At 39.3% G+C, this 23,139-nt stretch overlaps 1 protein-coding gene across 2 annotated transcripts in view; it reads right to left on the bottom strand.

The window, feature by feature from the left end:
- GREM2 (gremlin 2, DAN family BMP antagonist) overlaps positions 1–16,477 on the bottom strand; it is a 109,658-nt gene extending 93,181 nt beyond the window's left edge. The window contains exons 1-2 of one of the 2 annotated variants that reach the window (XM_038542669.1): positions 16,342–16,477; positions 15,761–15,929 (exon numbers count right to left, since the gene is read on the bottom strand). In XM_038542669.1, coding sequence (XP_038398597.1) covers positions 15,761–15,768 — 8 coding nt within the window. In that variant the 5' untranslated portion in view covers positions 15,769–15,929; positions 16,342–16,477. The remainder of the gene's footprint in view (positions 1–15,760; positions 15,930–16,341) is intronic. The other variant, XM_038542670.1, reaches the window with a different exon arrangement.
- Positions 16,478–23,139: the final 6,662 nt, after the last annotated feature.

A 23,139-nucleotide genomic window follows, 5' to 3' on the forward strand; every position in this document is an offset into this window, starting at 1 on the left:
TACTTAGTTCATAGGATTGAATGAGGATTACATGAGGTAATGAACAAAAATCAATCAGCAGAGTGTGTGTCGTGTGGACAGTTCTCAGTGAATGTTGGTGTTAGCACTGTTGCTTTTACTAACATAAGTCATGTATGTGTCATTTTTTTTTTTACTAGACTGTGAGCATCATCAGTGGATCCTTAATAGTAGCCACCCCGCCTTGGCACACACAAGGTTCTTAGTGCTTGTCAATGAATATATGTGATTGCTTTCAGTGTCATATGTGATTTTCCAGGACTCTGTTCTCCTAAAGGGCTTACACTACCCTAAAGGTCAGACCACTCTTCTTCCATGACCTCATTTGCTATGCAGTGGCCTGCCTTCTGCCTGCATAATTATTAATGAAAATAATAATTAATGAAATTAATTCATAATTATTAATGAAATAATTATTAACCAAACACTCTGAAAAGTGTTTGGTTTAGACAATAAATTTTATGGTCTCTGTAGTATTGAGAGGTGCTTCATCAGTTTTATTCTCAGAACTTAAGTTCCTTTCTGTGCAAAATGAATGCTACTGTTGACATTATGAGGAGTGGTCAATCATTTGCTGTATGGGGTTGAAGTCCTCCTACAGAGAAAATGTTCAATAAATAGCTGATAAAAGAACAAATGAATGAAAATTGGGTTATTCTTTGTTTTCCTTTTTTTTCTTTTGAAAAATAAAACAGGGTAGAATATTGGGTATGAGCCTAGGAAGATAGGAATATTGGACCAAGAAGTTCTTTCTGCCATTTAGAATTAGAAGTGGGATAACCCTACATGGGTAGAACTTTAGAGAACTTTTTTTTTTTTTCACTCTTTTTTTTTTTTTTTATTGGTGTTCAATTTACTAACATACAGAATAACCCCCAGTGCCCGTCACCCGTTCACTCTATAAATCCAAAACAAGATATAAGGGCGAGACCCAAGAAAAACCCAAGCTAAGGGTATACATGCTCTTTGGCCTTATGTCTACTTGTGAATACTATTTTCAGGGAATGCTGCAGTGAAATTTAAAGAAAAAACTTAGAGCTTTCTGTTTGCATGTTTGTTTGCTTAATACTAGGCAGTGTGGTTCACTGACCTAGCCCTTAGAAAAATGGTGAAGCAGTTGCTTTCTTCATGAATCCTCAGGCTCCTTTTCTTACTCATTTTGCTCTCTCAGTGTTGTGCTCTCTCAGTGTTGTGCCCTCCCTGCGTACCCTTTTTCCTTTGTTCCCCTCTCCCTGTGCACCTGTTTACTGGCCTTGGCAACCCAGAGTTCTTTGGTCAATCTTCAAATACCCCAGGAGTGTTTTTCTTTCTAAGTCATTTTCCAAATTATGGAAAGGAAGGTGTTATTTCCTATTAAGGAAATTTCAGGCACCAGAAAACCCACTGGGAAGAAAAGCAATCTGAGGATGAGGATAGCGTCCTGGAACACGTCTGGAGGCAGCATATTGAGTAGATGGAAAGCATGGGCTTTGGAGTCAGGCCGAGTTGGGTCTGAATTCTGGCTCCTTGCTATTGGCAGTGTGGCTTTGGGTCTTCATTTGTATGAAAGGAATAATAATAAGACTTGACTCTAAGGTTGCTTTGAAAATTAATATGATTGTCTCTGTAAAACACCTAATAGTATGCATAGGTTGTAGTCTTGTATGAGGATTATGAGTTAGGGATTTGGAGGTAGATAGATAGAGGGCCTAACTTTTGCTCAGGGGGAAATAACTTGACTCTCAGATTTCTGGAGAGATAGCAGTGTTTTTTTCAGGACTGTTATTAAGGCTTACATGCATGTAAAAAGACTGACTCCAATTCTTGAAATATAGTAAGTTCTAAATGAGGTGTGGCCTACTACATACATATAATAACAGTTAAAATTATATTAATCTACTATGGTTGAGCTCAATGAAGTAGAGATTATTCTTGTTGTCATTATTAGTGAATCATTGGAATTTCTGAATTCCTTTGGGAGACAGGTATCTTCCTTGTTTAAACATGAGATAGAATCCTGAGTCTAATCAATCATTTTATATGATAATATTTCCTATGTAAGGGAAACTTAGTGTTTGAAATCCATTATATTTTTCCAGAGTGAAGCAAAGGAAATGCAAAACAAGATAAATCACTTGATCTTTTCTGTCCCCCATTACTACTTACCATAGTCATTTGTGTGCACCCAACCCACATAACAAGGTGACTGAATTTATTTTTAATGTCATCTTGGGCTGTGGAGAACAGTCTAGAGCACTCCAGGTAAGCCTCTGTTATGAAACAGGATTCCACTTCAGCTGCCTCTAGTCACGTAGATGTACCCAAACTTATGCTCTGACAGAAAAACAAACATTTGGTTATCTCCTTGTGCATACTTGGGGAAGAGGGGAAAAAAAAGAAAAAAGAAAAGGATCTGACCTTTTGATATTCACTTTCTCCATCCTGCGTCTGGCCAGTGCACAAGTAAATAAAGGCTGGGAACTACAAGCCCACTGTGCCATTCTTCGTCATGAACTAAAATTCAGCCAACACCAGATATGAAACCAGAAACAAGCAGCATTACTACTCTACTGAGGCACATTGCCTTCTTCAGATCATGTTTTTCCAAAGAGCTACACCTGAATGTGACTTGCTGGGCTTCCAATAATCCTTTTTTTATGATTGTGGTTACGATCTTTTCGGAAAAAGCCAGGAATGAGACCACTGTCTCTGGTGTGCAGCAAAATTCAGAAGCCAGAGCATTCAGAGTGTGGTGCAGAAGGAGCCTACTGAGCCACGGGCAGGCGAACCAGCAGGACATTTTAGATGTCACAAACCGTTTGCATTTACTAGTAGTTCAAGGAACTAGGAAAAAGTTGCACAGCAGATCTATTGTACTGTTACAGGGACAAATAAAACAGAACACAACACAACCAAACCAAAACAAAACAAAAACGAAACTGTGAAACAGATGATGTGTGGGAGTAGTAAACTGCCCAGCATAATAGACACACAGTCTCCTCCAGGATGGTATGTGCTTCACAGTCTCTACAAAACACAACTAGTGATTCACATTGCCGTTTTGCCCTGTTCCCACTTCACGTGGCTCAGAGGTAGCCCTTCCTATTGAATGTGGCTATTATCTGTTTAGTGTTTGTCTCTCCCGGTGGACTGGGAACTGTTGGAGGGCAGGACCGTATCTTAGTCCTTGTTTTATATTCCTAGTGCCTGGCACACTGAAAACAATAATGTCTGCTGATTGTATATAAATCATAACCCTGACAAAACAGGGCTAAAGTTCTAAACTGATAGGCAGTTTGTTAACATACATTATCCGTGACAGTTTTTTTATATATATATTTAAACAGTTACAGGTCCTTACTTTCAAATTCATATACACCAAGTTATTCGTTTTCTCATGTATCCCCAACACACTTTAATGTACCTACCTACCCTATAGGCCAGCTACTGAGGGGGTTTACACAGATGGAAAAAATCTTTTCCTCTCCTTTAATGAGATTATTGAATCTGTGTCACGAGCCACAGCCTATATATTCAGAAGCCGCCCTAATAAATAGTTTGGGGTTTATTTGATAGTCTTGGCTGTCACTTGAAACAGAAAATCAGTTCAACACCACAGCAGTTAATATTGACTAAATGCCTCCAAACCTCAATTGGCCAATGTTTTAATCATATGGAGACAATCTGAATTTTACTGCCATCAAGAAACAACAGGAATATCTAATGCAGGAATTAGGAATGCATATCAATTTTCACAGTGCAGTTTAGTAATTATGAGAGTACACTTTCTTGTTGTCATTAAAGGGGCTTTCTGGTAGCCAAACTATTGTTCTGGTGTGTGGTGAGTCTAAAGACTCCACTGGCCTCTCTGCCTTTGATCTTTTGAGTTTCTGAAGTTGTGGGATTTTGCATGCTACACTGATAATCTGGGAAAATGTACAATCACTATAAAAGGAAATTTTCCTATTAGTCCAAGAATAATCGTTTATAGCAAAACCACCTGACAGAAACATGTGGGTGCATATCACCCTTATGAAGACCAAAGATATTTTTACAACTGAGGATTATTTTCTTCCCTTTGTACAAATCCATATGGTGCCTATTCAGACATCAGTCATCACCAGTGCCGTCTCATTCAACCCCAAGAATAGAGTTCACAATTTTTGCTCCAAATTTGGATAAAAAGAAGTTTTATGAAGAGTTAGTTGTTTCATCTTCCACGGCCCAATTACTTGAGATCAATGGCATATAGACTCAGCTGGGGTAGAGCAGCAATCATGAATGAAAGTCATAGGGTGTGGCTTTCCTGTCTTGGGTACAGCCTGCTTGATCCATGCCCTACATCCTACTGCTTTCTCTCCTGGAGTAAAGCATCCTCCTGACTGTATAAGGGATAGTACTTCTCCCACAGTGAACAGTCTATCTCTTGTTGACCCTCATTACCATATGTAGGGACTGCTGCACCTCATACATTCATTCATAAAAAGGAAAGGAGGGAGGTGCCACTGTTTACTGTGGTGACCTGTCCTAGGTGTATGTCTGGTTCTGTGCATGCTTGGTTCCAGAAATAAAAGGAAAGAGGAGGGAGACAGACCACTGTGCCAACATAACCTGGCTAAAGAAGATCATAATATTTTCCTCCTGAGAATGACCTTCCTCTGACAAAAAGAGTGGGAAAATTCTGGGTGGACTCTGACACCACTTCTCTTCTTTGGCTGCATTTGTTGGTTAAAGTAATTCTAAATGTGACCAAGTAAACCTGTCTGGCTAGGCCATTTGAACTAGAGAAGACACTAATTGTTGGGGATGTGGAAAAACCTGACTACGTATATAACAATAATAAATCCATCCACCCCCCCAAACAGAGGGAAGGGAAAGTCATTGTTATTACTTCAGTAAGCCGGAATCTGTCATGACACTTGGTGACCTGGGAAGGAGAACGCAAGTACTAGGAGAACATCTCCTAATACTTTATTCCATTTTCCATTTGTTCGCCGCTTGGTTTGAAGGCATTGTTGGACTTCTAAAACTGATTGTAACTATTTCAATGAACCTCAGCCTTGGGGAGTTCAAGCTCTGGAATTATCTACTATTGCAGAGAGCAGGAGAAAAGTTCATTCAAATTAAACAACAACAGACTACACTGCATTTATACAAAATCCTTCTACTGTCCCCAAAGCAAAATGATTTCTCCCCCACTCTGGCGCACACCCTGTAGGCTGCACCTTGGACCTTTGTGAAATCTCCTACAGCACTCTGTGTACTGTTGATTTAGGCTTAGCTTAATGGTAGAGGTCCACTGGGGAGCATGGTGTAGTAGAAAGAGGAATAGATGGAAGAACCTGGGAACTACTTCTAGTTCTACAAAATAAGTAGTTAGCAGTCTTACAGGGCACACAACTTTCTGGGCTATCAGTTCTTATGTGTAAGATGATAAGATTTAATAAATTGTTTCTTTGTATCTCTAAAACTCAATGAGTTAGAAGACATTAATACATAACACAGGTCATAAGGTAGAGAAAACAGAAAGAAAATAATGCAAAGTGGCACACAGTGTGATTTGCCCCAGCCTTATTGGAGCATCAAAAATTCTTCATTGGAAGTAACATCTCACTCCTCCAATGCCCTTGTCACTTTGTCTCCATCTTTGTCAATTTTATCCAGTTCTTACCTGACGTTCTCATAACTGACATATAGATCTTGTCTTCTCCATTAGCCGTAAGCTCCTTGAAAATATGATCCATCTATTCTACTATCTATAAATCTCTGGATCTATAAATATTTGTCAGAAGAATCAATGGTTCTGGTGGGAGTGTTTAATGCTTCTAGATAATTATTATATTTAAAAGATAAAATTAAGTCTCAAATGATTTATTTATCTCAGTTCATAAAACTGGATTTGAACCCCAGTTCTCAAGTATTCACAGTAGTGTGCTGTTCTTTTATTAAAATTCACAGACGCTTATTCTGAAGACCTTTGTTTCTCCGCCCTCCTCCCCCTCTGCCAATCCACTAATATCAAAAGCCTGGTAAATAAATAAACAAATAATAACAAGACCTGCATTTTTTTGTGCCTGGGCTGAAAGCATTATTTTATAAAATTCTTAATACTATGCACATTTAGATGAGGATCACTGCTTCTGAGTAGTAGTGCCACTCAGATAGGAATGGAGCCAGGATTATCTGACTCCAAAGTTCATGCCTTAAACAAGTAGTGCACACTTCCTTTGTGTTTGATTATCTACCCAACACAGCCTACCTAGACTCTTATTTCTGTGAGTGTCTAGTATGAACCCTACATCACTGTGATGCAACAGAGCCAAAATTATTGAAGAAAAAGGCAATGTTTTAGAGCTTTGTTGTGGTGAAGAGGCAATGAATTTTATTTGGAGTTCGTAAGCTATTCGATTACTTAGCCACTTAATGGCTGTGCGAAGTTAGGAAATTTACTGAAGCTTAATAAACTTCAGTTCTTTGTTGGTAAAATGTGGACAAGAGCACGTACCACAAGAAGTTTTTATAAAAACTCAACGACATAGTGTGTTCAAATACCTAAAAATGCATAGTGTGTGCTCGATAAGTCCTTTCTCATCCTCTCCCAACTCTGCCTTCCAGTGTAAGCACTGCCTTCCCAAATTCCTAACAATGAAAGAATGAACTATACATTGGCAGGAACGTCTTGGCATCCTCTATTAAGGAGAACTTCTCTCCTCTTCAGCTTAAATAAAGTGCTTTACCTCACTAGAGGTTACCAGAGCCCATCAAGGCCCTAGCCATCCTGAAAGGTATTTGCTATCAACACTTTCATTGAGTTGAGTAGAAGAGAAGTTGCTCATTTTGCCATGAACAAAATTCTTCCCTGATGTTTTTATTTCGGTACTCAGTAGTCCAGAACTATGTTCTTCATGAGCCCATACCATAATGATACTTTTATTGAGTAAAATCAGAAGTATTCTTTCTCATATTTTCTTCCTTAATTTATTTTTAAAATATAGGGCCACTGGTTCTGCAACAACAGTGACCTCTACAGGGGCATTCATTGATTCATTTGCCAAACATGAACTATCTTGGACTAGAGACATCAAGATGAAAATGCATGACCCCTTAAATATCTCACAGTACCTCAGGGGAGAGAAGAAATGAAAAGACAATTACAATGCAGCCTAGAGCTATCTATGCCTAGGAACCTCACGTGGTGACCCACGTGGTGAGTCTCTGAGTCTTTATAAAGGGTACTAGCCAGACCTGATCAGCAACTATGGCTCTCAGCCATCCAATTCACAAGTACTTACTGATATTTGAGTCTACGCTAGAAACAAACACAAAGATATGTGGCATGATATATGCCTTTGAAGGACTCTTCTTTCCTTACAGAAGCCAGTTGGCTCAAACCCTTGAAAATTTAAATTGAGGAAAGCAATGGACTTTTCTTTGCCTCTTGGTCTCAACCACGTAGCCTCAGTGTTAGGTGGTAGCATCAAGGTCCCACTCCATATCAGATGTATCACTCCCCTCAACTGAACCCAACCTCCGCACCACCTCTTGCCAGCACGAGCTTCCTTGGCTCACAGTGTGGCCCATTCCATTTGGGGCAACTTAAGGTGAGAAACCATTTGCCATCTAATAAGCCAAATTTACCATCCTATAGAGTATGGTGTTCTACATTTTTTTTCCCATGGACTGCCTTTGAGTCTAGTGAATTTCCTTAGGATAATGTTCCTAAGTTCAGAAATGTATACTTTTTTTTAAGATGTAAAGAATGAGCAGGGAGGGGCTGAGAGAGAAGAATAAAGAGAATATTAAGCAGGCTCCACGCTCAGTGCAGTCTGACATGAGCTCTGGGATCATAACCTGAGCCGAAATCAAGAGTCAGATGTTTAACCAACTGAACCACCCAGGCACTCTCAGAAATATATACTCTAAATAGGAAACTATGCATGTATGTGTGTGTGTATATATGTATGTGTGTATATGTGTATAAGTATACAAATATGTATGTATATCAATATGTTTTAAAAACAAAAGACACAGATTTATGTGGTCTTCTTTACAACATGTCTAGAAATAGGTATAACTATCATAATTTTGAAGTAGTGCTATGTGTAAGTGATATTTTGAAACATCTGTATCAACTCTAATATGATATGAAAATAGCCCTGATTTCTATTGGTGACAAGGCGACAGTTCTACTAATACTACTGTGGTGTGTTACTCACATTCATAACTAAAGGGGATGGGAAATTTCAGTTACAGGGTAGCAGAACCAAAGATGTAATTTTTTCCCACCCAAATTCATAGACTTCCTTGAATTGTCACAAACTACCTCAAGGTAAAGAATTCTTTCACAGAGATTCTTAAAAATTTGCTTTTTGCAACCACACACAGCAAATCAGTCTTAACTCTCCTGCTTCTCCTGAATTAAGCCATCCAATTAAAAAACTGACTTTGTTTCCAGAATCTTTGGTAATCTTTGGTAACACTTTCTCTGCATTGAGCTAGAGTTTGTTAATTTCCAAATTAAAGCACAAAACCCAGAGAGTAAGCAAACATTCCAGTATGTTATGACCAGCCCACATAACCCCAGAGGAATGAAGGATAAACTTGAAGGAACACCTTGGCACCCTCTCATGATGAAGTTGTCTCTTGGGGAGAAAAATGTGTCAAAATGGCTGATTAACTATTTTACAGTCAAAGTAGTAAGTTGTTTAAAAAGAGGATTGACTTTTAGTGACAGTTTGATTTTCTTACTGAAATGATCATTTTAAACACAAGTATGTAACACAAGGGATTAGTAACACAAAACTAAAAGAAAAAAAAAAGGTTTTTTTTTCCCCAAGATGAATGACTGAGTTTGTCATTTGTTTAGCTTATGCTGGATGTGTGTATTTAAAGCTTTTTGAAGACTGCGCCTTCCAGCAGATAAGCAGGAGTCTCTGATCCTAGCTGTAAATTAGATGTAGCTGGAGCTCAATAGTGGTACGATTAATTAAGCACCAATTCTGTGCTGGGAAGCAAAAAGATGAATAAGAAATGGCCTCCGTCCTCAAGGGAATTTAAAATTTAGTAACAGACATAGACATATGACAAAAATAATTATACAAGGAAGACTAAAACCACACTATATTGGAGGGGGAGGAATATCCAAAATGATATAAAGAAAAGAGTTGTGCTATTATAATCAGTAGACTTAAACTGTCAAATGGTTTTGTTGACAAGACAAAATAATACTATAGATTCTCAAAGCATTCCATATTATCATACTCAGCAAACACCACTATAATTGCTAGGGTATTCCCTGTCTTTCCCACTTATTTGAGCTCTTCGTGATTATCCCCTAGAATCTTGCACAGCACCTTGCACATGGTATCTTCTCCATACCTACTATAAATAAGTGAATGAAGGTGCAACATACAATGGGAGAGGTGGAGGAGGGAGTGGAAACCCAGTTCGACAATTTGCTTGGCTGTGTTAATTTTTGAAAGCTCTTGAGCTCTCTAAGCCTTGGTTATCTCACCTGTAAAATGGGAATAATAGTAAGAATCCTAGGCTCTTGTTAAAGATTTAGATGATACCTATTAAATATTTAACAAATGGTCATCCCTCAAGGAATGTCAGCTGTTGTCCCAGAAGGAAACACGCAGAACTGATGTTTAGGGCTGGAATCAAATACAATGATCCACTTCCGCTTTTTCTTTTGAAAGAGTAAACTCAAGAGACTGTAGGCTCTACCTCTTCCTAAGGCCACGTGTCCAGTATGAAAAACAGGAACAGGTGCAAACCTTGTCTCCTGACTTTCCTAGCTTAATAACTTTTATGAATAACTAGATAACCCTTTTCTAGGTCAAAGGGGTCTTAATACCTTTTGGGCCTCTGAAACACAGTGATACTATTGTCAGCAATTGTCTGTTTTCTCCAAAGTTTACATTCTCTGAATTCACAGAAGTGAGATATCTTAAGTACTTTTTCCATATTATTTGTCAAGTTAAAGTCTTGGAGATATATATATATATATATATATATATATATATTTGAAGCTACACATTTCTGTATTGCTCCATATATTTAACGAAGAACAGTGAAGAGTGCTCTCTGAAGGCCAGAGGATATGGCCCTAAGACATAAATATATCCTCAGCAAAGAGGTTAAAATGGACACCAATCTATGTTCTCTTTCAAGTAGTAGGCTTGAGGGTATTTTTCATCTGTTTATACTCATTTTTCATCTCCTCAAATGAAACACTCCTATGCCAATAGACTTAAATCAAGCAATAGTCAATCAAGACTATTTCCATATACACAATTGTAATCACTTAGTAACCAGTTGGTACTATATAGGAAGATGTTTGCTTGTTGTGTTTACATGTGTGAGTAACTGGTTTATCTAGGGATTAAATGCAACAATGCATGTAAAGGATCATGCTAGAGATAATAACCAGACTATTTTATTACTATTTCTGTTGTTTCTACTATACAAAGAAGCAGCTCAGTAGCTATCTGTTGAATGAATGCTTGCATAAATGGTTATGTTCTTAGCTATCAAATGTTATAACCAATTGCCTTAATTAATAAAACTTGCAAGAGATAAATCCTTGGGGTGGTGGTAAAGATTAAATTACATATTATGCAGGAATGTATCTAGTATAATCTGGTATGTGTTCAGCATTGATGTTAGATCAATGTTAGATCAATCTTATTTTGAAAATGATCAATAAGGGGAAAATTAAAGATAGCTTGAAAATTTGATGAAATTTAGATTCCTAGAAAAAGCAGTTGGCAATGAAATCTCATTATACAGCTGCTGGGTTTTTATTAACTGTAAGTAAAATATCAACACATCTATCAACTTTCCCAAAACACTGCTACTACAATTAGAAAATATAATGCATTATCCAGAGTATGTATTGTAATTGCATAAAAGCAGAGTGAGGTGGCAAGTTTCCCATAGGTGATAAGATTAGCTTCCTCCAGCTTTTAGAGTCACAGCTGTAGAACCAGGTGGAATAATTTTTAATGCAGATGGTATTTGTACTAGACAAAGTCAACTCAGCTTAGCATTTCACATGAGTTAGTCAAGTGTTCCCTTGCTCACCGTGTTCTCTTTTTCCACCCCCCTCCCGCTGTTTAAATAAATTACAGGAGAGGAGAATTTTAGCTTGGAACTGCTACTAATCCATAACATGAAAGTCATGTTTGTGAATATTCCTGCTCCTGGCACCATATCCTTTAAAAGCTCTCTTTGGGGACAAGTTTTTCATTAAGTCATGTATTTCCTTTGTCTCTAATTCCCTTGCATTCATAATTCAGAGATGTTTTCTTAGTGTAACATACTCTCAGGTATGTCTTCTCCTGAGGGTTACTATATCTGCGAGCATACTATGATCTTACTTACCCTGCTTTGCCTCTCAAACAGGTAAGTGCCTTCAAAGAGATTTACCCTTTAGCCATGGGATTCCTTTATTACAAAGTAATCTAGAAAAAAGAGATGGAATCCAGAGTTTCTCTGACTGAAAGGAGATGGGATGTGACATCAAAAACTGAGAAGCAGCAGTGGACCTTCTCAGCCTCTAGGATTTATCTCTCCTTCCCTTGTTGCTGATACCTCACTATTACAACATTGTGTTTGGTTCCCCCTTCATCCAAGCTTCTGCACTATTGGGGCACCGTGTAATTCCATACAGTACTTGGGTGTGTTAGAGGTTAACATGGTTGAGAATGGGGGAGACACAGTGTGACCTCCCTTTCTTCCCAGACACCAGGAAATCTTTACTTTGTCCTTGAAAAAACTTTTTGCTTTGATTCAAGGACACCATACCTCCCAGCAGAACACAGTGGCACTAGAAAGAAGCAGTGTCCTGCGCACAGGCCGAGCCCCTGATGGGCAGTCCCAGGATTCCCTACCCTTTCCTGACACAGAGGTCACAGCTTCCCTCAACCTTGCCTGCCCACCCCCACCCCAGTGTCCCTTCTCCCTCCTCTGCTCTCAGGAAGAACCGCAGCTTTTCACCAAGAAAACTTCTTTTTTCTGGGCCTCCCAGACTTTGTTTTAAAGCCCCCTCTGAGCTGTATCCCCTAGCCTTCATATTTAGCAGCAAGTTGTATGGCATTTGACCCAAAGATGGTGAAGAGACAAAGGTGTTCCTAAAGCTAAAATCACCAACCTAGCTAAATTAAGATGAAGCATACAGGAATTATCACTGCCAGCCACAGGTTGCCCACTTTGAGTGATTATTTCTCTCTTCTATGCACATTTATAGTTTGGCCCCAGAATATGGCTGATCATGAAAGTAACAACAGTGCGAGGCTTATTAGCCATGAATTTTTAAAAAGCCAGACTAGGTGTAGTAGGGACTAGTCTGACCATCTCTGAGATTCTAAGAGATAGATGCATAATTCTTGTTATTCTACCACATATCTTAGACTCTGAAAAAAACACTTAAAAAAGCTATTCCAGCTCTTCTGTTTTGAAACCAAATTTGCTAGGATTCTAGAGACACACTTGACTATCACTGTACAAAATGTATTCTTGTGGCCCTGAACCTACCTTTGAGACATGTTTAAAACAAAGGCTAGGTTTATGGATAAAGTAGCTCATAAGAATTTCCCCCTGGGGCAGCCTGGGTGGCTCAGCGGTTTAGCGCGCCTTCAGCCCAGGGCGTGATCCTGGAGACCAGGGATCGAGTCCCACGTCTGGCTCTAGTGCGTGGAGCCTGCTTCTCCTTCTGCCTGTGTCTCTGTCTCTCTCTGTCTCTCATAAATAAATAAAATCTTAAAAAAAAAAAAAAAAGAATTTCCCCTTGGAGCACCAACTCAAGAAACCCTATTCTCTCTCTTCTCTTTTTCTCTGTATTCTACTTCCCTTTCTCTCATCCATCTCCTAGCAGAGTAAAGATAAAGATCACTTGAATAACTTCAAAGAATGAAGCTAATTCAAAGAAAGAGAAGTTGAGTTCTCTCTTAAATATGCTGCTTTTCTTATTTTGCCAGGCGGCACCAATTCTGGAAGCAAAAGTAGAAAAAAGTCTTCTGAATGGTGTATCCCCCTTCTTTTTTTTTAAAAAAGATTTTATTTATTTATTCATGAGAGACACACACAGAGAGAGAAACAGAGACATAGGCAGAGGGAGAAGCAGGCTCCACGCGGGGAGCCCGTTGTGGGACTCGATCCCCAGGACTCCAGCATCACGCCCTGAGCTGGAAGGCAGCCGCTTAACCGCTGAGCCACCCAGGCATTCCAGTATATCCCTTATTAAGTAAGGCTCTAGACTCTACTTTTCAAAGGGAAGAAGGTATATACAGTTAGGCAGACTGGTTTAGCTATTCTGGAGATTGGAGTCTCCCCCTGGTCAAGAGAAGACATCACTTTTCACAGTTTGCATGCTGCCCTCTCCTGGCCTATGTGTCTGGGAATGTTACCAGCACGTCAAATGTATTTATTTTCATCCCACACCTGGGTGCAAGGTGTGTGTGTATACATGAGAATTTGTTTAAAATATTTAGGAAATCTCACTAAGAGTTTATATTTGAAGCTTGTTTGAGGAAACAAACTCACTATTCCCCTTACTCTTGGATTCATATTTATACCATCTCCCCTCATACCTTAGTGCCTTGACCCTCTCCCTATTCATCCTCTTACTCCCACGTGGCTCTGGGACTCTACACTGCAAATCAGTGTTCCACATAAGCTGGGTCTTATAGATGAGCTGGCCAATCACAGACATATTCCCAATTAGAAGGTGTGGCCATGGGAAATATCTGTATTTAGCTTAGTGGTTTGAAGACCAAACTTTAGCCTGACTTGTGATCAAAATTAATTCTACACATTATTAGGTCAGCATGTCTGATTTTTATAAGAGGGAACTCTGTGGTAGGAACAGAAACAGCTAAGCAAACACAGAAGTAGACGGCACCAGAGGCCAAGTCCATAATTGTATACCTTCCCCTTCAAAACAATTTGTCTTATTTGCTGGTTCTTTGTGTAACTTGTTTTTAAACCCAACACTTGGCACGTTTGGTTGCAATAATTCATCACTTTCTCCTAAATACTTAAAGGACCCTGATACTGAGAAAATGCTTGCAACCTCGCATGATTGCTGTAGCAACGCTGGTGTAATGTGGCTGGTCTAATCTGTTGTGTGCCTGTGCCTCTGCAGACTCTAAGTGTTTGTCCTTGACCTAGGCCGGCCAGCCCTTTTCATATCAATAAGAACTCGGTGCCCAGACTGGGAACCTAATTCCATTCCTTTGCTTTAGAGGAAGAGATCTAAGGAAGAGGTGTTTACTTTAAAGAGATTTAAAGGCATGTATCTTGTTTAAATTTTACCAAACTTATAACTGGCGGGTATCTAAAGCTCTAGCTGGCTATACTAAAATGCACAGGGAATGAACTTTTCATTACTTCTCTCAGTGAAGAATGATAGCACAAAACAATGAGTAATCAAAGCATTGTTTACATTTATCTTCCAAACACCATCAGCGTCTCTTAGTCCAGATAAAGTGTGTTTATATATTCAGCCTCACATTTACTTTGTCACTACCGACATGCCCCAAATTGCTTTAGAGTTTGAATGGCAAGGGGAAAATGAGTCTCAATTTATTTCAGTTATTATATTTGTAGATTAAAAAATGTTTATAGTAATGCAAAACTGCCCTTTTAACTGGAAGTAGAATTTCGTTGGGTCAGTTAAATAGTATTTATTTAAATAGGTAAATTCTTGACAACTAGTTTCCTTTGTGATGTAAAAAGAGAAAAATATCATCTATAAAATCAGAATGTTCTCTCCTAAATAAAACATTCACTTGCCATGTGTATTCCTTGACATGATTTCAAAAATACCTGCTAAATCATTCAAACTCGGCACTGGACAAAAATATGAGCAGTTTTCATGACTCCATGGTAGAGCTAAGCATGCAGTTTCCTTAATGACAAAAGAACATGTTAATTTGATAAAAACCAGGTCAGTGTAAATTCCCCATTGAGATATGTAAAGCAAATACCTTTCTTATAACTTCCTTATCTACCTTGGGCAGGCACATGTCTTGGATAAGGAGTGCCCTAAAAAACAGGCATGACAGAGTGGGGAACTGATTTTGAATTACCAATGGATGGTTTGAATATGTTCCACCAAGAATCCACTGGGAAAAGTGCTAATAAGGTAACATATTCTATTGGTCCTGCACCTGCTGTAGTGCCATTCTCCTGTGGAACTAGAGTCCCAATCTGTGTCTGTTCTGAACTGCAGGAAAAGCTCTTTATCCAGGGATTCAGAGCAGCTATATAGTAGTTATTTGAGGATCGCCCAAAGCAAGACTAATCTTTTAACTCAGCCTTCATTCAATCCCCACTGGCTTTTCCAAGGCAAAGACTGAACCCATTAAGCAATGTTAATTTAATCACAAGTAATCAACGGGGGGAAAAAAAGTTATATAATCATCTTCAAAATTTGAAATCAAACCCTGTAAAATCCCAAGACACAGAATTCTTTTTTTTTTTTTTTTACAAAATTCATGTCTCAAAATAAAATGAATAAAGAAAGGAAAAGAAATGGCCAGATGCCTACCGATTTTAGTACCAAATTAAATCAAACCAAAAATGGGCATTTCCTTACAAGTATCACATTTATGACACAATTCCAATTCATGACTCTTTAATGCAATAATACATGAGGTCTTGGAACTCATCCTGCCTGAGGGTGCAGAACAGAATTGCATATTCAACTGGTAAGACAATGTAGAGATAAATCAGGTACACAAGAAGAGCCACTGACCATTCCATTGAGAAATCTTTCTCCTTCCTCTCTTTATCTTGGACCACAGCGAAGCAATACAGTGCTATTTCAACTCATGAGTTTAGTCCACGTTGGCCACAGGCTTTAGAGATGAAAACCACGCTCAAGTCCTCTCTGGTTCCCGACTCCTTCAAGGGAGGGTATTAACCTGATGGGGAGGTGGGAACGTTCAACGCCTGCTTTCTAACCATCAGATGCTGTTTGAGTTGCTACAGGTCACAACTGTAACGGGGAGGGGGGGGGTGGGGGGGTCACCAAGATACACAAGTGGGCAGCATGACAACATGCAGATACTGATGTGGTTTTAAAGAAAGAGATGACGGTCAAGTTGGAAGGTCTCTGCTTTACACCCACAGAGAATTCAATAGGTGGACAGACCCTGCAGCCCCCAGACACACGGTAACGGCTTTGATCATCTAGGGGGCATCGGGAGAGAGCCTCGGTGCTTTCTACTCCGGCCAGCGCGGGGGGAACAACGATGTCAATTACTTTCAAGTGCCTTGCGAAGGTAGAAATCAGAAACCGTGTCTGCGCCGCGCTCGTGGTGACAAGCTGCGTACCTGCAATGACGTGATGGAAGCCGCCTCCTCGCGTCCCGCTCCTCCGCGCTCTACAGTCCCCTGCGCGCGGTGCGCCGGCTCTCGCTCTGCCGCCTTCGGGGGCCCGCGGCCGGGGCGGCGCGGACGCGCATGCGGAGGCGCGCGGGCCGGGGCCGGGGCCGGGGCGGGGGCCGGGGCGGGGGCCGGGGCCGGGGCCGGGGCCGGGGCCGGGGGCCGGGCTGGGGCTGGGGCTGGGGGCGGCGGGGCGCCGGCTCCGCGGCGCGCGCTGGGCTGCGGCTCGCAGATGTGCACCGGCCCGGGGCTCAGCTCTGACTCCGCGCGGCGCTGCACCGGGATATTATCGCAGTCTGGGATTCCTATTGGCTCTGCACGCCAAACAAATCACACCAGCCACCCCCCACCCCCCTTCTCGGTTTCACTCAGCGCTTGTTTCTCATCTAACCCACAAACATTGCAGCCACACACACTTCACTCACTTGCAATGTTTCTCTTTTTCTCCTTCCAGTCTGGATTTACAACCCTGTGGTCAGCTGTTAACATTTTTTTTAGCAGGCTTCCAATCCAAACCTTCTTGTTTATGCAGAGAAATTCTCCATCCCTAAACCCGCAAAAACCACTCATTCCCCTCAGATCTTCTTCCTCCTTTTGTTGATGGGTTTGCAATGTGAAGAATGTACAAAGCCTGTGTGTGATGCGTCCGTGTGTGTGTGTGTGTGTGTGTGTGCGCGCACACACACACATACACACGCGCGCACACACTAGGCTCCTTTTGTTTTGAATAACTGAGGCCAAAGAAATTAAAGGCAAGCTGAGCCTAATAACCTAAGTGAGAGCTCAACTAATAAAATCTTGAATGAATTCAGTGGAAAACACTCATTGCTTGAGTTTGTTTTCTGTTCCAAATAGCGCTTTGGTCATTATCCCTATTTTTGTTTATTGAATGCAGAGGTTTCTAATGCAAATCAGACTTTACAGCATCCAGCGAACATGAACAATGACGCCAGACCAATTCTTGTGCTGCGTGGGCTCCGTGTGTTATATCAGAAGGCTCCAGTGACGCCTGCATGCTGCTGCTGCTGCTGCTTTTTTTATTTTATTTTTTATTTTTTTAAATTTTTTGGTCTTCTCTCTACTGATGGTCTCAAGACAGACACTCTCTTAGTGTGATTCACTGGTCAAAGAAGGCTGGTGACACTCTACTGATAAAGTTTCCTGCATTAAAATGTTCAATCTGTGTATATCAAGAGTGATAAACCTTCAGTTAGAGAATGAGCCCAAGAAAAATTTTCTGAGATCTGACAAACTTGGCTGGGAAAATTAAGAATAAAATAAAACTTCACTGTGTTTTCTAACACAGACCCTCCCTTAGTTTCCCCCCCACCAAATCATTTTCACTTGTGCCTGTTAAAATTTTAATGACAGTTAAATTTAATGACAAGAAGCATTGCTTCCGAAGTCACTGAGCTCTGTTTTGATTTTTGACTTGAAATTTTCCCCCAGTGTTACGGGATTTTGTGTACTATTCTGGTATTTGATGATCTGGTTTCAGCCCTGTTCACAACACATTTTGTTGCGAAGTCACAGGAAATAAAAATTAGTTTTTGAAATTTATTATCACCAAACCAACTACCTGCTTGCTTTTCTTACTTGGACATGTTCCAAGAAGGCTTATTTTCAGAGTAGGCTAACCTGAAACCAGCTGAATTTGACAAAAGAAATATAAAACAAAACCACATTTGGCCACACTGGTTTCTGCCAACAACAGTCCAACTTCAAATGGCATCTCCTTATTACTTTTACAATTCTAATCTATTCCCTTCCTTTAGGTAAACAGTTTAAAAAAAAATAACACTGACATAAATCTTTGAATGTGTGAAGTGTATTTCCTTTAAAGGTCTCAGCAGTTGTAGAAAGAAGGGAGTCATAGGTAAGACTTTCCAGATTTTCCAGGTGGAGAAACAGAGTCAGAGAATGATAAAGTGACTTGCCTTAGGTTATGAAGGTAGACAGCAAACAGAGCTGGGAGATTGGATGACTGCATTTCTTCTTATCTTTTTGAGATTACCATTCTATACAAATTATTCAGCTCAAAGGAAAGTGAAGTGTTAATGCAGCAGATTTGGATTCCTGTGTGCCTTTGCACAAACAAGCTAACAATTCATGAAATCATCTGACCAACTTGGTAAATAGTTATTTTACACATAATTCTGGGACAGATCATGATACGTTCTGATAAATCGCCAATAATTTGTAATTTCTAAGAGTTGCCTTCAAAAAAGAAAGAAGTGATTGATAACAACAAGCAGGATGTTATGTTTTCTGCTTGTTATTTGAGGGGAACATCATCACTCTTTATATTCCTGGAAAGACAGTGCAAATAAAATACCGGATAACAACCTCACAGATGAATCTTAAACTTTATTTTAGGTCTTAATCCAAGTCTTTCCTTAAACTGGATGGTTAAGGATGTACCTCTTATACCCAGTCATGTGATTACGAGAAAATAAATTATTAGTATTTGTTTTTCTACATGTTATTCTTTTTATCATTTTGCTACTTTTATTTTTTTTTTAAAGATTTTATTTATTTATTCAGGAGACGCACAGAGAGAGAGAGAGAGAGAGGCAGAGACACAGGCAGAGGGAGAAGCGGGCTTCATGCCGGGACCCCGATGCGAGACTCCATCCCGGGATTCGGGGATCACGCCCTGGGCCGAAGTCAGGCGTTAAACCACAGAGCCACCCTGGGATCCCCATTTTGCTACTTTTAAAGATTATTTCCAAAGACATTTCTCAAATGCTGCAATTCAGTTAGCTCTTTATAAACGACGTAGGTGGCGGTAATAAGAAAAACTCTGCATCTCAGAAGGCACCGCAGTAGACTGCCGAGCAGAGTAACGGCAGGACGATCCTATTTCATTTTCCACTCATTCAGCCACATCACGATCATGCTGTTTAGCTCACAGTGGCACTTTTTACAGGAGACATTTGCAAGTTGGCATGTATCCAGAGGAGTCCATAAGATAGTGATTCCAGATATTGTAATTTATAGGAGATGATGAAAAGAATTGGGCAGTTTGTGTTGGAGACGGGACTTGAGGTGGACATAACAATTTGCAAATCATACATGTGAAAAAGGAGGCACATTTATCATCCGTATGTACTTCAAATGTATTATCAATTTCACAATTTTTTTTTACCTGAATCTTTTAACCACTCTCTAAGGAATACAGAGTTGATGGTATTAGCCTGATTTTATAGATAAAGTCTGTGTAGGAAAGTATAGTAAAGTATCATGATTTAGTTATGGCTATGCCACTAGAGGATGGGAAAACTGGAAATGCATTCCAAGCCCGGTGCTCTTCTGGGGAGAAGTTAAAGGAGGTGAACGAAATTCAGAATAGGGTAGGACTTCTCATAATTAGAGCATGTAAGCAATTGCAAGGATTTCCTGGCAAACTGATGATTTCCCAGTGACTGAAGTGGTCAAGAAAGGGCTCACAGTCATCTAAAGAGATTACTAAAGCATTACTGAAAAGGTCAAACTACATGATCCAGGGTTTATTTCAGTTTGACAGCATCTTTGACTCTATTATGGACCTTTAAAATATTATAAAAGAACTAATGATTTCACTGAATGATCTTCATGACATGTTATTAAGTTTAAAAGGGTTATGATTATAAGTATATTTATGGACTAAAGATGATTATAGATGGCCTTTTAATCTTTTACACATGTGATGAATGTAAATCATTTGTAATAGAAAAAAACTCTTAAAAACAATATAAAAGAATAAAAGAGGTTACAATTTTTTCTCTACTATTTAAAGATATGAGATTTCCACATACTGGTATACTGAAGACTGATTGAGTTTCTAGTAAGGATAAGCATCATACTCTTGATGTTTTCTATACCTCCTTATCATTTTCTTTCCAACTTGTAGTAGATGCCTTTTTAATGTTGATTTTCTTTCTTGATTATCTCATATTCATCTTAGTAGCTTTCTTCTAACCTATCAATTTATTGATAAATCTGTAAGTGCTTGTTTAGTCCTTTTATAGTTATAATCATTTTCCTTAGGTTATCATAACAGTTTAAATTTAAAATTATTCAAATGAGTTTGATATATGAGATTTTTAATTCTTCAAATTAAATATATATTCTTCCATCAAATTAAAATCTTCATCTTATACAAAGGCAGAAACTCTGTTTATTAACATTGCATACATACACCAAAATCTCTAAATGAGTTAATATTTAGGATTCACTGATATATATGAAGCTATAGGTTTACTACCCACACATTTCTGCTGTTTACATGTATGGAATAGCACGTATCTCTCTTGTGTCACAATATTCCTGCCCCAAATGATTAAGAGTGATTTATAAGATTTATAAGAGTTTTATAGCAAAAAATATAGCCCTTACTGGGTTGCAGAATAAACTGCTTGGGCATGAGAGTGCCATCTGTCATGTTTGTGTCACCCCAATGGAGCAGACAGCACAACCCACAGAGGAGCTTGGGAAATTAACAGGAAAGGGAGTGACCATATATTCAGCTCAAGCCCTATATTTTCCCTTAAGACCCAGGGAGCAGGTGGCTGTGGGTTTCTTTGATTCATTAATTCATGCTTATTAGATGTCAGCAAGCCTCTGCACTGTACTCTTAGTTCTGAGATATGAATGGAAGGAGGAGAAAAGGGCAGCATCAGAGTGAAGGGATGATAGAGCCACCTTTGACCTCAATGTGCTTATGACACAGCAAACACAGGAGATGGCTAGAATAAGATTTAGTAATGACAAGTGTAGTTGAGATAATGGCCAGGACAGTCTCAATTACTGTGCCTGCTACCCCACAGCTCATTGCCCAACCACACAGCCCAGCTAAGGAAGCACTCCCAGATAGTTCCATACGTGAATACAGATGCCTCATACTCATGTCCCTGTGGCTATAGTTATCATACGAGACAAGGCTCAAAGGCAGCCAATCTGCCATCTATGCAGAGATAATAGTGGTTAGCTGTCAATCAAATTTCCTCTTTTGGGGATCTTGAACTAAGGCCATCTACATAGCATTCTGCCTATGTATCTATCGATAGATCTATCTATCTGTCTATCCATCCACCTAGCTATATCTATCCATCCATAGTTGGCAATTGATAGCAATAATATTATATAAAAGGGTCTGAAAATCAGAGAAAAGAGAATATAAAACTTACAAGTATGCTAAAAATGATCATTTGTGAAGTTTTGACTAAGAATGCAGCACTAAGAATGCAAGACAAGAGAAGGTCCAGTTGTTCAGTCTTTCTTTAGCTTCCATAGGAGGTCCAGTTGTTCAATCTTTCTTAGCTACCTATATGTTTCTGTATGCATTCTTAGACTAAATCCCCCAATGCTTGAGGTAAGTTTTGTGAATTTCTCCTCCTAGGAAAGAAGACTACAAGAAGAAAAGAGCCCAGTGAAGTATGGAGGCAGCTCTCATAATCTGAAAAGTTAGGAAAATAACCTCAGGCTAAGTTTTAGATGATGATTGCACTATCATTTGGTGTGTGGACTTTGATGTCAACACAGGGTTTAGGTGCTGAAACACTTGCTGTCTGGGATTTCTGCTTTTCTTCTTGGGTTTTGATTTTTTCATATATAGAATAGGGTTAAAAATACCTATAATGCAGAATTCTAGGAAGATTATAAAGTAGATTCTGCTTCAGAGAGATTATGCAATGCCTGGTCCAGAGAAAATACTTAGTAAGATAAAGAATCCAAGCTCACAAAGCAGGCATTTCATATGCTGTGGTAGCAGAAGATGTTGAAGTTCATTAATCAGCATTTGAATGTGGAGGGGAGAATCTATGCAATTCAAAATGAACTGGGGGGAGGGTGTCCTCTCTAGGATTGGCTTTAACACCCACAGTGTAGTCTACTGATTCAATTTTTAAAAATAATCTCAAGTCATTCTGAGCTATGCCTTATGGGAAGAGACTAAGCTGCCTATTTCCATTTTAGAACAGATTAAGGTAGTGTGATTATATGATGAGTCTCTCTACACTGCTTAAGGGTAAGGACTATGGCTCATTTGATTTTTTTTATATCCAGCCCCTACCACTGTGCCTGGTACATAGCTGCACTCAGTAAAAGTTAGTTGAATGACTTATTTTATAATTACTTTTGTGAGAAAATTTACTGATTGATGAGTTAGCTTGTTAATGGAAATATGACTTTATGTGGATTATAAACTGACTCATAATGTAATTCTAAAGAAAGAGAATTTTATTTTATTCAATAGAAATACTGTTTGAATTAAGTGGTTAATGGTGGTTGATTGTGTTATTGTTCAAGATATTCATTTCCCCACCTTGCAGGACTCATCCCTAAGAGGGATTATATATGCCCTCTCTTCTGACTGTGGCTTGGCAATTTGGCTTGCTCTGGTCACAATTTACACGTGTACTTCTCAAACATAGCTTTTAGAGGCATGCATGGTTACCAGTTCCCCACTTGCTCTTGTTTTGTTCCAGGAGACCAGCAAGGTCCTTGGGTCTCTGAATCAGGATGGCATGAACATAGCCAATTTGAGACAGATATGAGGATGAGAGGTAAACCTCAGTTGTCATAAACCACGTGATTTTGTGGTCACTTGGTGACTGTAACCTAATATAGTCTCAGCTGACTGACACATACATTTTAAGTCATTTTTCAGATACCAGAATTCTTTTGCATAGATAAGATCCAGTATGCTTATTAGTAGATAAGTGTCCACTTTTCTCACTCACACTAGATATTATGCTAATGTGAACA

Source organism: Canis lupus, chromosome 7, assembly GCF_011100685.1.
Source record: "Canis lupus familiaris isolate Mischka breed German Shepherd chromosome 7, alternate assembly UU_Cfam_GSD_1.0, whole genome shotgun sequence".
Classification (NCBI taxonomy): domain Eukaryota; kingdom Metazoa; phylum Chordata; class Mammalia; order Carnivora; family Canidae; genus Canis; species Canis lupus.